This window comes from Pezoporus occidentalis, unplaced genomic scaffold (assembly GCF_034315485.1).
Source record: "Pezoporus occidentalis ecotype Australia unplaced genomic scaffold, CSIRO_AGI_Poc_V1 ctg88, whole genome shotgun sequence".
NCBI classification, from domain to species: domain Eukaryota; kingdom Metazoa; phylum Chordata; class Aves; order Psittaciformes; family Psittacidae; genus Pezoporus; species Pezoporus occidentalis.
Genome location: NW_026916242.1, coordinates 378996 through 392814, shown reverse-complemented (window position 1 = coordinate 392814; position 13819 = coordinate 378996). Strand labels below are relative to the sequence as shown.

The following is a 13819-nucleotide window of genomic DNA, read 5'->3' as shown; positions in this document are numbered from 1 at the left end:
GGATTTTAAATTCTAAATTACATTACTTAACAGGTGTTTGGCTAAACGTTCCCTTTTTAAAATGAGATTGAAATTACATATTGTAGATGCATTTGCAGCTGCCTACCGTGTTTCAGCACCACTGCTGTGTAGTACTAATTATTTTCTCAGTGCCACAATTTATTCTCACTGTCCCAGGCTGTGGACAGATATCCCATCCTGGATTTAGTTGTGCCTGGGGAAGAGGTTATCACTCGCAGCCTGTCCTGGCTGCTTTTCATCCTCATCTCCCATCAGATCCTCTAACGAGGCATCCCCTGACCTGCCCTAGTCAGAATAAGTTGGCTAATCTTCCTCACTGTCCCTAATCTGATGTGGGAGAATTTGTATGAGCAGCTCTGCCGGAAGATCTGAGGGGGCAGCAGTGTCCAACAAACAGACCATCAGATGGGAGAATTCTCACACACTCGGTGTTCACACAGGGCAGGCACAAGCAAGGCCCGATCTACAGAACTCACCCACTCAATACATTGAGTCTGGTGAAATGGAGAGAAAGAACAGTAAAGTGACGTGGCAGTTATGGAGTCCACCACTAGGATTGATGATTGTACTGATTTCGTCAGGAGCTGAGGATTCCTCAGAGGAGCCTAAGAGCTTCCGCAATGAATAAAGAAAAAGCTATCTGAGAATCATAGGTTGAATCTTGTGGAGGTTTTCTTAGGAAACAGCAAAAAACCTAGCAGACTGAGGTGCTGAAATCAGATCTTGGCAAATGTTGTGAAAAAGAAAATTATTTGCAGGAACCTAGTGAGACACAGATTTATGAGATACAGGCTTTGTTCTCTCTCTTTCCTTCCCATTGAGACAATGAGCCACCTGATGCAGTCCCAGCTGAGCAGTTGTGTGGGCTGTTCCTGTCAGATGTGTCTACTCCTGCATATGGTGTATTGGATCTTCCATAATACTCAGCTACGTGTTCCAGTTTTTCCTGATGTTAACAAAATTTCTCTTTTGCATTAGGGATTAAGCATGATCTAGAGCTCCTAATATCCAGGACCTGTTTAATGATGCTGATAATGAATGGCAGTTTTTCGCTTGAAACGTCCTGAAGTGTTCCAGAATCTACAAGTCCTAGTTAGAACTGAATTGAGCCTAGTTTGTGTTCTAGGGCTGTGTTTTTGGGCAGGGTGGAGCTTCAGAGACTCTAATGTCCTTGCAGAAGCTGTCAACCAGTGAAGTGGAAGCAGGAGGTCATTTTAGGAGAGAGGGCAAAGGAACCTCCAGAGTGTGGTGAATTACTCACACGTTGGTGAAGCGGTGTGCTGCAGGCATGTAAGGCCAGGGCTGCCTAAATACAGTCGATCTATGCTAGATGCATGGGTTCAGCTCTCTTAAGGTTGTCATGTGTACTTCTGCCCTGACTGATACATACAACTTAAAACCTGGTTCTTTGTGTTTCAGCTGTAAGGAATACAAAAATCTGAATTCCTTTTTTGCTATTATTATGGGACTGAGCAATGTGGCTGTGAGCCGTCTCTCGTTAACATGGGAGGTAAGTCTTCATTAAAATCCAATTCCAAGAAGTTTGACTGGAATTTGTGCTTTTAGTTAGCAAAAAACATGACTTGGGCCTTTATTATTGATAATAATTAGATCTACTAATTCAGCTCCTTTAGCTTAGGCTGACAATTTTTATTAGTAAGACAGTATGCCCATAGGTGTGTTGAATACTCAAGCAGTTCAAAAGAGTGACAACAGCAGCTTCTGCAGATGCGCCAAACTGCCCAACAGGATGAGCAAGTTAGCCAGTTAACCTCTCAGATCAGCCCATCCTCTGACTCACTCAGTGAGATCACTCCATAGATACTTCTCTAAAATCCATCCTCTGTTTATACATAGTATTTTCTGATCTCCATATGGAATCTATTGCCCTATTAAAATATGGGTTTGTCCTAACCAGGTCTCTTGTTTTTTTCTCTGACATTCCCCTGCTTACTGTCAGTTGAGTCTTCATTCTCAGAGCTTCCACCTTTTTCTGTGGCTTTGCTCTTTTGTATGTAAGTATATAAGAAGGGTGAAACGTCCATCAGGATGAGATAGTAAGCACATGTAACCACTAAGAACATGGCGGTTGTCCAAAGCAGTGCAGGTCTGAATGTGCACGTATTTTGTTCATTAGAGATTCAAAATCATGACTGAGGTCATTGATGCAACTGAGACCCCAAAATGTGATCACCTTTTGAAAAGCGCACTGAAATGGGAGATCAGACTTACACATCTGAGAAGACACCAGCCTAGTTTTTAATAGCACATGTTGCAAGTGGCATGCAGAATCAGTGCTAAAGGCCAGGATTTGCAAATCGGTTTCTCAAAATAATGGCCATTTGTGACTACTGAGAGGAGCAGTTGGGAGATCTGAGTTAGTACAGGAGTAGTATGAAGAGAGAAGAGAGAATTTAATGTATATATTACATACAACGATCTGAAGTGGTTGCAGGGTCTGCGCTGGAGTGGCACAGATCATTTGTAGGTGTGGGGTATGAAATGTTACCACGCTGTGGTTATGTAGGGTACTCAGTTCATCAAGAGAATCTCTTCAGCTTGATTTTTAGCCAGATAGATATACAGACTATACTTAAAAACAAACATATCAAGACCTGATTTTTGCTATATTGTCATGCATTTACAGTAGTTGCATGCACAAATTAGATATTTGCAGGTGCAAATGTCCAATTATACCACTTATTTCAGAAATACCTAATCTGCATGCATATGCAAACTAGGCACACAGTTGTTGACACACATCATTAAAAATTAGGCCCTTGCTGTGGCACAGTGTAAATAGCTTGCTAGGGTACACACTCCAAATGTAGAAAGTAGTGCAAAAAATCATTTCTGTGCTATAAAGTCTCTATTAATTTTTAGTGTTACCCGCTGCCAGTAATAGTCAGATTTAATCAGCAAATATAGAGAAATTTCTTATTAAAACTAGAAAGCTGACATAGTCTGGGTGTGGATAAAACATTACTGTGATCTCCAAAACTAATTCGTAACGTATCTTATAATCTTCATAGTAGAATTATTTAATACTTATAACACAACACGATAGGGAAAGAAAATATGTAGTAAAGCCAATCTCATCCTAATCACTGCATGATCAACTGACCATGAGTAATTTGCATAGGTATTGTGGACTGAAAAACTGTTAATTAATTTATACCCCAGAAGGCAGCTGGCAGCTGGGCATGTCAAGAACTTAAGCAATAGTTGATGATACATCAGCATGACCAAAAAAGTCTCCTGGAAATGCCCAGGCATGGATTTGAATGTTGCAAGGGCAGTTCATCATAGGTATGAATAATTAAGCTGAGCTACCCCTACGTAAGCTGTGTGTAAATTATGTTTTCAGATAGGCTATAATCAGTAATGTCCTGAAACCAGTGACTTGAACTTTCACGTGCATTCTGAATTCAGTGATTGCGATGTGTGCCAAACAAAAATCTGAATCTAAACATCCGAAAGGAGTAAATTCAAGTTGGGGTTTAAATCAAGATCCAGGTTTCATGGCTGGTCCTGTCTCTAATCTGGTTGCTAGGAAACGTGTTGTATTTTAGATTAGCACATTGTTAGAAATATCTGGCAAAAAGAGCTCTTTCCTGACTTAGGGTGTTGTAGAAGGAACTACAATTTACAGTAAAATCATCACACAAATTGGATTTAATTAAGGTTTTCTATTTTTGTTTTTATTAACAGAAACTTCCAAGCAAGTTCAAGAAGATCTATGCAGAGTTTGAAAGCTTAATGGTGAATAGCAATGGATCCCTTATTCTATGCACAATCTGAGCTAATTCAGTTTCTGAGTAACTGATTTGAATTCCTTGATTCAGAACATTTTATATGTCCTTGTTTGACTTTAAGAAGTTTATGATCCCATTTTAGAGCTGCTAAAACAAGTATGTATGACTAATAAATTATACTCTTAGGAACCTACTCTGTGAGAATTTATGTACCACTCAAAGTTAATCTGGGAACTCAGAAAAGCTTTATCACATGTTTGCCAATAGTACATATGGGAAATTATATTTTCCAACCTGGATTTTTCCAGGCGTTACATTTTAGTGTTACAACATAAGCAAAACTGGATCTGCAACTGCAAGGAGAGAAGAGAAATGTGTGGTTCCTCTTATGAACATTTTTTTGTAGTCATACCTTACCTTGCTATTCGGCATGAAAAATGTTTGTGTTTAGTGGCTGTGTTCTCATCATTAAGTTCTATGGGAGACTGATGAAAGATATCTGAGTTTGCAGATACACTTTTAAAGCCACAGGAGAAAATAATGATTTTAATAAATGCCATGACATCTAAATGAATGCATACAGTGTCTTGATACTATAATAATACATATTAGTAATTATTTGATTTCTCTTTTTTCTTAAGGATCCATCAAGAAACCATAGGGCCTACAGGCTAACTGTAGCTAAATTGGACCCTCCAATAATTCCTTTCATGCCACTACTTATAAAAGGTAGGCTTGGATGTTACCAGAATTATTAACTTGAAAGCTATTTGTCAAATATTTGAAGAATAAGAGTAGCAGCAAAAAAAAAGCAAAAATCAATCTCAGTGTGAGGTATGATCTTTTTCCATTATAAAAAGCATGGCACAGAGACAAGAAAAACTGCTTTAGTACGTCTGAATATCATACCTCAATTTTACTAGTCTCAGAAATGCTGCAAATTAAAAACTAAATGTTTTATAGTTGCTTTGATTCTTCTAAGGGATAGATAAAATGTTCTGCTGTTTTGTATGATCATGATTCAGTAATGGGCTTTTATGTGGCTTTTATTTCTATCCAGACATGACGTTCACTCATGAGGGAAACAAGACATTCGCTGACAATCTAGTAAACTTCGAAAAAATGGTATGTATGCCACACTTTGAATGAAAGACCTCCCTATTCATCTCTTCAAGAGAGAACTTCTCAACAATGATTTCCAGGGTTAGAGAAAGTGAAGGCAGGACCAAGAGCTGGCAAAAATAGTCTGTGTTGTGCACAGTGCCTGGGACCTCTGGGTTTCTGGAAAACCTCACAGAGGTGGAGAAGAAACTGCCCACTGAGCCATTCATAGCCAAAATGTTTCCTAGGAGAGGCAGCAGCAGTAACAGGAAGCAGAGCTGCTAGAGACAGTTTTTAACAGCCATTTTGGGACCAAGCTGAGATTTTAACTGCTGTTTCTTCAAACTGGACTGAACTGCCTCAGGCGGGGATAATTCTGCATTGCTCCTCAGAGAATGAAAGCAGCTTTAATACAAAACTTGCACATCATCTTGTTTTCTTCTTTCCTTTAACAGTGAAAGAAAACTTTGGTGATTTGATTGCTTTCATATTGGTAAGGGGGGGTCGATAATAGAGGGTTAGACTATGGTCAATCTGATTTATTTTAAATCCTGCACCTAAGCTCCCATAATTTCAAATGCTGCTGTCAAACGCTGCAGGCAGACAACTTCCCATGGCAGAAATCTCAACTGAAACTCAAGTTTTTTAGCAGTGAGAAGCCTTTTCTTTTGATTGTTAAGGTCATGCTCTTAATTAATGTGGTTAATGACACCTACATCTGAGAACTAGGGTTAGCCAAGCCCAGCTATGAGCAGCTGCACTGCAAAACCAAAACTGACTTAGTGTTCTGGCAGTAAAGTTCCATTCAGGAGCTGGAGCAGATCTACTCTGGCACCTATATGTGCTTATTCTTAGTATTACAGTAACCAGAACCACTCCGTGGTTATTTCCACAGCATTGCAGAGGATTTTGTCCTACTTTCTGAGCACTGGTACTGGGGGGGGGGGGGGGCAGGGAAGGAGGACTTTCAGGTGTTCAGAAAAATTTACAGAAGAGTCATTGTCACTCTGAGTGAATTCTTCTCTTGGATTTTACTCTATAGCTCCAGAACAGCCTCTGTCCTAGGGTGAAAATACCTGTCTACTAGGATGAGACTCTTTTGTGAGTAAATGGAAGTACTAATGCCTGAGTAAGGGCCTGAGCTCAGTTTGCAATAATAACATTCCTTAATTGCATACTCAGACTGTGTTGCCATCTCCTTCCACAGGCCGTGAGCCTTCTACCTGCAGAAAGGATTTTTTCCTGTACTCCCTATTCTAATTAGATAGATAAATATATATATGTATTAGTGTAGGCAGTAAATATTTTGGGGAACACAAAGGGATCTCAGACTTGGTTGGAGCACCTCCAGACTGGGAGGGAAGGCAGATGCATTGCTATAGCCATGGCTGTGTGGCTGGGATGGTGTCCACCTCACCTCCTCACCTGGCCTACTTACATCTCCTGAGCCAGAAGAGCCGGTACTTCAGCAGCCACAGAGCTGTATGCCTCAGGCTGTTCTTTATGCCTGATATGTGTAAAAGCTATTACAGGAGGCAGGAGCTCTCCTGTGAATACTTGCCCATAGACAGAAGTTCAACCCAGGCTTGTCATTTAGAAATGGTTCTGCACCATTCTGTACTACAACTTGGCACTCCAAAGGCCAGGAGTGAACTTTATAGCAGCTTAAACAGATCTATAGCTAGGCTGCAGCAGGTCTGCCCTCTTCACCCTAGTCTGCACATTGCCTTATCTTCTATGTGTTATCTGTAGAACGTGGATTTACTGCTAGCACCCAGAAGTTTTAAATAAAATTGCATACTGCATGAAGGTAATAGCACCCATTTTGATTAATAATCTGAGCTTTGAGCATGTCCTTTAGGAGAGGTAAGTGAAGACTGATTAATGTATTTTTGATGCTATACATTTTTCAAAGAATCAATATAATGTCTTATGTTCCTCCACACAACAGAAAGGAAAATATTCTCCTTTCTCAGTATTCTAAACCTTTCTTCAGTTAGTGGTCTACCTAAAAGCCCACTCTGCTTTTTCTCCAGGCCTTACTACAAGTATATCTTTTGCCTTTTTAATGTTCTTCATTAGCTATTCTACATGCTTCTATGTTTTTACTGCTTCGCTCAACCCATAGCTCTTCAAAGCAACATATATTCAGATTCCACCCACATAATGCATTCAAATCCTGATGTGGACCTGGCAGTTTTTAGCTTTTTTGCATGTGTCATCAGGTCAAGGAAAGAAGAAAAGCCTACTGTTAAACCTCAGTTGCTACCGCCTACTTGTGTTAAGCTTACAACTGTCATATCCACACATAATTGCCAGATATTAACTGGTGAAGACAAGACCACTCAGCCAGATACCTCTCAGATAAGTTCAGCTTCCTTTTACAGAAGTATAAACTCAAGGTAAATCTGTGATGTTATTCTGCTATTCTGTTATTTCAGGAGAAATGCAGAAACCAGTTTTCCTCACAGGAATCAAGTCCTGCCATTTGTTTTCTGCCTGTTTGCTGTGCTGCATGATATTCTGTCAGCACAGAGAGGTACTTCTGAATATAGCTGGGAGCTACTCTTACTGATCTGTCTAAAACATACTTGTTCTTTGGAAAATGATTTCCCTTGATCAATCCTAACTTTGATGCTTGCTGAAGCTTATGAATAAAAATATCTGGGTAGCTGCCACTGCTGGTGCCACTTGCCACCAGAGTTGGGTCCCCCCGACTCTCATGTAAGCAGTGATGAAACAGAGAACAGCCTCTGGCATCATGTCTGCATTCTCACCACAGAGCTCTGATCCTGACAGCTGATGTGCTGCTGACAACTTTATTCCTGTAACTGGCAGCCAAAAGTAGAAGTTTGATCTAGTGGCATCTCTGCAGCTGAAACAGCTTCCTTTAAGTCTTTTATGTTCTCTGAGGTTTCTGTTATTATTTGTATTAAACGATGCATCTTAAAACATGCAGGAGCCCTCAGACAGTGTCTGAGCCAGGAGTTCTCTGAGTGCCAGGAACGGCGAGGCCTTGTTCCCTGAACGTTTGTGTTTCATGGCTGCCTAAGCTCTGCTCAGAGCTCTCCTCGTGGCTGGGGCTTGTGCAGTTTCTTCATGGCTGGGGAATTCTGTGTGAATAGGCTTTTGTCATAACATAGGAACTTGCACTACAGCCTTTTCCCTGAAGGAGACAGGAGAAGGCACTTAGACAATCTTCCTCTTGTTCACAGCCATCTATTTTCACAGAAAATTGGTAGGAGCTTTCTTATGTTTGAAAACTCTGGGTTCTTTTTAAAGATTTGACAAAAATATCTAGAGAAGAAGGGAAAAAGAGACAGATGGTGTTAAATTACATTAGCCTAGGTTTTTTAGCAAGTCAAGCTAAAAAGGAAAAGGACTGAGTCAATTTTTTCCTGTTACACTTTCCTATAAATTGGTCTTTTTCAGGGGTGTAGTGACAGAACTGTGGTGTCAGCAGCAAGGGGGGACATCACTCTGAAGAGCATTGCGGAGCTTTACCTGATGATGCCTTGGATGCTCCTTCCTCCCCTTCCCTATTTCCTGATCTCCATGGAGTCTCTTACTTGGATGAGGCTGTGAGGAGTGGGAGGGCAGGGACAGCTAGCCAGGGAAGAGAATAGTGTATGGTACAGCCACAACTGTGTGTAAATGGGGAAGTTTGTAAGCGAACACGTTTGGTCTGTACAAGATGTGCGAAAACAATATTGAACATGTCAGAAATAGGTGTGCTGTTTGTATTTGCACTGTACTTGTGCTCTTTACTATGCCATTTATTGCATGAGGCAAGGGGGCGAGAAGAGAAGAGTTGGAGAAAACAAGCATTGGGCCTTAAAATCAGCCTGGAACATGTTATTTATACTTTTGTCACTAAGTTGACATTACTGGTATTAGTAATACAAGTCTTTAGTAAAAGGTTTTGTCTTCAATACCAAACAAGACATGGTTTTAGAGAAGTACTGAAGGTCTTAACTCACTGTGTCCTGGTGGCACCCTGTAAGAAGCTAATGGAGATAAGGTACAAGCTGTTTCCACAGCAGCGCTGCTCAGATGCACCTTCTATGCTGGCATATGCTCTGTGACCTTACGTAGTAAAAACTACCTTCACCTTTTCTCCACTTATGAGTTGACAGTCAATGTTGGTTGTAGGTGCTGCCTTAGAAGACCCATCTGTGTAAAAACTGAAGACATGATTGTCACAGAGGAACAAGGAATGAATAGGCTTCTAAAGTTTTAAAAACACTGTAGTTGTAGTTTTGCCGGCTGAGGACATTTGGAGAGCTGCAAGTAGGTGAAAGATTAAAAGATGGCAGTAGACAGCAAACGCAGTTTATGATCTAAAATACATATTTGTCTTTTAGGTCCACTAATGACCCTCTTTTCAGGTGAAGGACAGCCCCCAGATCTGCCAGTGGTATTAGTTCCTATGCGTATAATTTAGCAGCTAAGGGACAAACTACAACCTGCAGTGGAGTACATGGCAACATTCAAGTAACACTGCTTTTATAACTACATATTTAGAAGAAAATTTCAAAGCCTTTTCCTAGAATTATGTCTTGCCAGGGAAAGAGGAGAGAGGAAAGTGAGGAAAGCACTGAGTATGAATCTCTTTAAGAACACACGAAAGAGCTCTGAAAGTGCTGACCTGCCATAGCAGCACAAGGCAGTGCCATGATGCTGGCCCCTGATACTTCTTTTTGTGAAGCCTCTTCACCCTTCAGGTGTGAAATGAGGATTAGAGAATTGGCACATACTGGTTTTCAGGTTTTGTGGATATGAACAAAAGGGAATTCACACTCTGATCCTTATGCAAAAAAAAGGGCAAACATTCTTTCATTTTTGGAACATAAAGATTATGCAAAAAGTGTGTGACTAAAGCCCTTACTAGTTTTCTATGGCATATATGAATATTTATAACATTTAGAAACCTGGGTTTGGAATGGATTAGAAGATAATGTGCAGGCCTGCTGCCACTATTCCAAACTGCGTAAAACTTGAAAGGGTATTGTTGTGTATACATAGAATGCTGGTAGTAGTGGTTGCTTGTCATATTATGCAACTGGTTCTACTTCAGAAAAATCCAAATTGAAGTTTGTATGGATTTTCCATAATGGTCTTTCTTTGCACAGTGAGTAAGCAGAGGTTAACTTTTGCAGGCACTAACTAGAGGTAATCCCTTATTTAAAGAAAAAATTTAAGGAGCTGGCAATTAAACTTCCATCTGAACATTTTCTCTGTACATGTTTCTTGTTTTCTTGAATTAAATCCAACTTATCTACAAGATTCAGGAAGGAAAATTCACTTTCAGTTCATGTTTTTATGTGCACCTACCAAAGAGGAGCGCTTTTGAGTTTATATTAGACAATACAACAGCACCTGGAAAAAAAGGAATGTGAAAGGAGCTTTTCAAGGATACGTAATACTCCAGAATCTCCTCATTGGGTTGCAACTCTGTCTTCTGGCCACAGATTCTCCTTTTATTCTGCCTCAACATCCAGTTGCTTATTCCTTTGTGATTCTTCATTGCCAGGATACTGCAAAATGTACAGACTGAATGACAGTATCCTGAAGAATAAGCAAAGCTCTTAAAAATGAATCCTTTCAGCCAGTGGAAGGAAACCAGGCACTTCAGCCTCTAAACAGAAGTCAGACAAAATCATGGCCACTTTGGTTTTCTTTGCCTGGAAGAGCCCATATGAAGAGAAATTTGGAAATATTGAAAACTTTTTAAAAACCTTTGCTACACTCATACTTTGTCTTTCCGTACAATACAGCATTACAGTACTTATTCCAAATGTTATGCTTGTTTACAGAACCAATTCCCCACGTAAATAAAAAGAGTAAAAAGATTCCACAGAACACACTTTTTTGATAAATCTAAATTTACACTTAAGAAGCTTAACACTAAGCTAATCAAACACTGAGCCTACAGCCTAGCTCCAAATTTCATCATGAAATGAGGCTGCAAAACATAAACAGTTACAAGTGTGAAAACTTAGGGTGTGTATTAACAGTCCATCTAGAGGGCACATCAAACAACATGAGCTATCTTCATAAAAATTAAGTGTCCTTAGGAAAGCTTCTCTTGGCGTTAGATGCTCTTGAAACTTCATCATGTTGGCTGGTCCAGTTCAACTTTATGGTCTCTCCTTGTAGTTATTTTAGGGGAGTACTTTCTGAAATGGTGTAAATCAAAATAGCACCATCACATAACACAGCTAAATGTGAAACCGTAAGAGTTATGAAGCATTCATGTTTACATGTTCATGTTGTTTTGATTTTCATTTGATTGGGTTACACTTGAATAACTAACACTGTAATATGCAGTGCGTTCTGTCTCAATCCGATACTATAATGGGTGCTTATCCTTGAGTATTTAAGAGGTTCTATTGAAGTCAGTGGGGCTTATTCACATGCTTAATGCTAAGCACATATGAGAATGTTTGCAAGGGGAGTGCCTCAGAAAACCTGCCTAGTAGTAATGGCTTGAAGAGGTATAAAAATTAACATAGGATAAAAATTACCCTGACATGAAATCTACTTATTTTTCACATCTAAATACATATGACTTTAGGAAGAATATAAGCAGATGCATATACAAATTCCCTAGATCTTTTGGGAACTTGTGTTTTAGAATTAAAATACTTTAGATCAGTTTCAGAATAGTTGCAATTCATTTGATTATACAATGTGTAATCCACAAAAACTTGGTACATGATATATCACTAGTGTTTTTAATTCGAACCACCAGCCATATCCATTTTTGTATGCTTGTCAGCACATTAAAATGTCTAGATTATTCAGTGTGTGTTAAGGAACATTTTACATTGGTGATTCCCCCTTCTGGAATGACAGATTTCACAAAGGCATTTTATTTATAACATCATTTTAATGTCGGATCATAATAGTGTGCTAATTCTGGGGAGCGAGAGTGTGCTGTGTTAAAAGATGTAGCTGTGTTTTAATTGTTGGACCATGTTAAAGTGCTGGAACAAACATTAGACTCTAATTAGGAATAGCATTTTAGTTCTCTGCTTTTTCTTATTCTAAGCAAAAGAAACCAAAACAAATGTTGCCTTTATAACAGTGATTGACTCAAGCTATCTAGCTAAGGGATTCAGTTTTACTGCTGAAGTTTCAGTTTATTTGATATTATGCAGAACAACTAAGTTTGCTCCCACACTGGTGGGAGTGTTACCTGTGTGGTGCTAATCACACAACCCAGTTACAATTTTGCAGTCCAGAACTAAATCTGAAATGTTTGGCTTTATTACTTACTTCATTTCTGTTCTTTAAAACTATTGTAAAATAGCATCTGATTTATTGGAGTGAAATGTATTAATGAGCGTTTTCTTAGCAAAGTGAGTGAAATAATGGCTTATTTACTGAAGGGAAAGCACAGCCAAGAAGGACTGAAGTTACTTCTACTTTTTTTGTGAATTGCTAGTAGAGGTGTCCACCAAAAGTGAATCCCCTTTCATGTTGGGTTAGATACACTTGTGCAAGTGAGCACTGACAGTTCTGTTTGATGAAACTTGCCTACATGACCACAGTTCTAATGGTGGCCTTCTCACCTGTGAATTGAACACGCGTTCAGCGGGAATCAGTGAACATGCACTCTCACATGCTGATTTTACACTGTCATTTTTTGGGAAGGCTGCATTTTAAACTCAAATTCATATGAAAGGTGAATGCTCTTCGATTGCTGAATATGTTATAGAAATGGCCTTGCTGTTAGGAACTGATGGTCTTAAAATTAACGTGTGTCTATTCCAAGTTGTTCTACATGATGTTCCTTTTACTTCTGAATGTGAGATGTTATCAAAGAAATGCACATTGAAGAGTCTGATTTTCATTCTTAGTTAAGGCCTTTTACAGCATCCAAGTAAGGGTAAGGGTTCTCTGAGCACATGTAAATTACACTCACGCTTATTTAAAGCCTGTGTAAATGCAAATCACACCCTACACGTGAGAGTATCAGCATTAAAATTATATTTTCATTCATATGACTGCTTTTATTGGCATATGTCTTCACACCGAGGCACAGTTAGGTGCTTCGTTTAAATGATGATGAAATACAGTGCTTGTTCCCTGATTGCATCCCATCTTTTCTTTCCAGCGCATGATTGCCAACACTGTCAGGACGGTGAAATTCTGCCGAAGCCAAGCTTTCAGTAAGTGTATTACAACATCTGCACAGTCAGCGTTATCATCAGTAGCTACAGTAATTACAGCTAATTCTGTGTGTACCAGAATTGAAAAGCCTGGTTTTCAGTGATTCTTCCCTGTTTGGATTCTTCGATGCTTCGCAGGGTGAAATATCCTTCAAGAAACTAATAAGCTCCTTCTCCTCCACACTTCCCAAGCATATGAAGGAGCTAAGCATCAGTGAGGTCTCTACACATCTGTCAAGTTAGAATTTGTTGAAATAAGCCACTGGGTTCAGAAGTGGTTAAAATCAAGCTAGCAGACAGCAGCACACAGATACATGCAAGATACTTGCTTGGATAAACCCTGTTTTTATAGGAAACTAATCCGGAAACATGACGTTTATAGGTGACATAACTGCGTCAGGTGGTGAGCTTAAAACCTGTTTGTCAGCATAATTAGCAGAACTTACTTGAGGCCATGAAAGATGACAGAGCTGCATGGTCAAACAGGATTGCTCTGTGGGTCTCATCTCATCTAGGTGCACTGCCTGTGCCTGTCACACTGGCATTTCCTCAGCACTTCACTCATTTTGCTACACAGCAGTGTTCCTTTTCCTCAAAGAACAGAAGAAATAATATAAAACAATATGTTATTATAAAAATAGTTTATTTCTGTCTGGATCAAAGCTTAACTCTGGAAGATCAGGATAAGGGAGCTTTTTAATTTTTTCTCCCACTATTGAAGTTTTTCTAGCTATGTATCTTTTAATTTTAATGTGCTAAGCACTA

General features: G+C 39.4%; 1 protein-coding gene across 8 annotated transcripts in view; it reads left to right on the top strand.

The window, feature by feature from the left end:
* RAPGEF4 (Rap guanine nucleotide exchange factor 4) overlaps nucleotides 1–13819 on the top strand; it is a 152538-nt gene that overhangs the window by 135072 nt on the left and 3647 nt on the right. For 7 of the 8 annotated variants that reach the window (XM_062604808.1, XM_062604809.1, XM_062604807.1 and 4 more), the window contains 5 exons: nucleotides 1441–1531; nucleotides 3733–3783; nucleotides 4418–4505; nucleotides 4837–4901; nucleotides 13000–13054. In XM_062604808.1, the coding sequence (XP_062460792.1) occupies nucleotides 1441–1531; nucleotides 3733–3783; nucleotides 4418–4505; nucleotides 4837–4901; nucleotides 13000–13054 (350 nt within the window). The remainder of the gene's footprint in view (nucleotides 1–1440; nucleotides 1532–3732; nucleotides 3784–4417; nucleotides 4506–4836; nucleotides 4902–12999; nucleotides 13055–13819) is intronic. The other variant, XM_062604810.1, reaches the window with a different exon arrangement.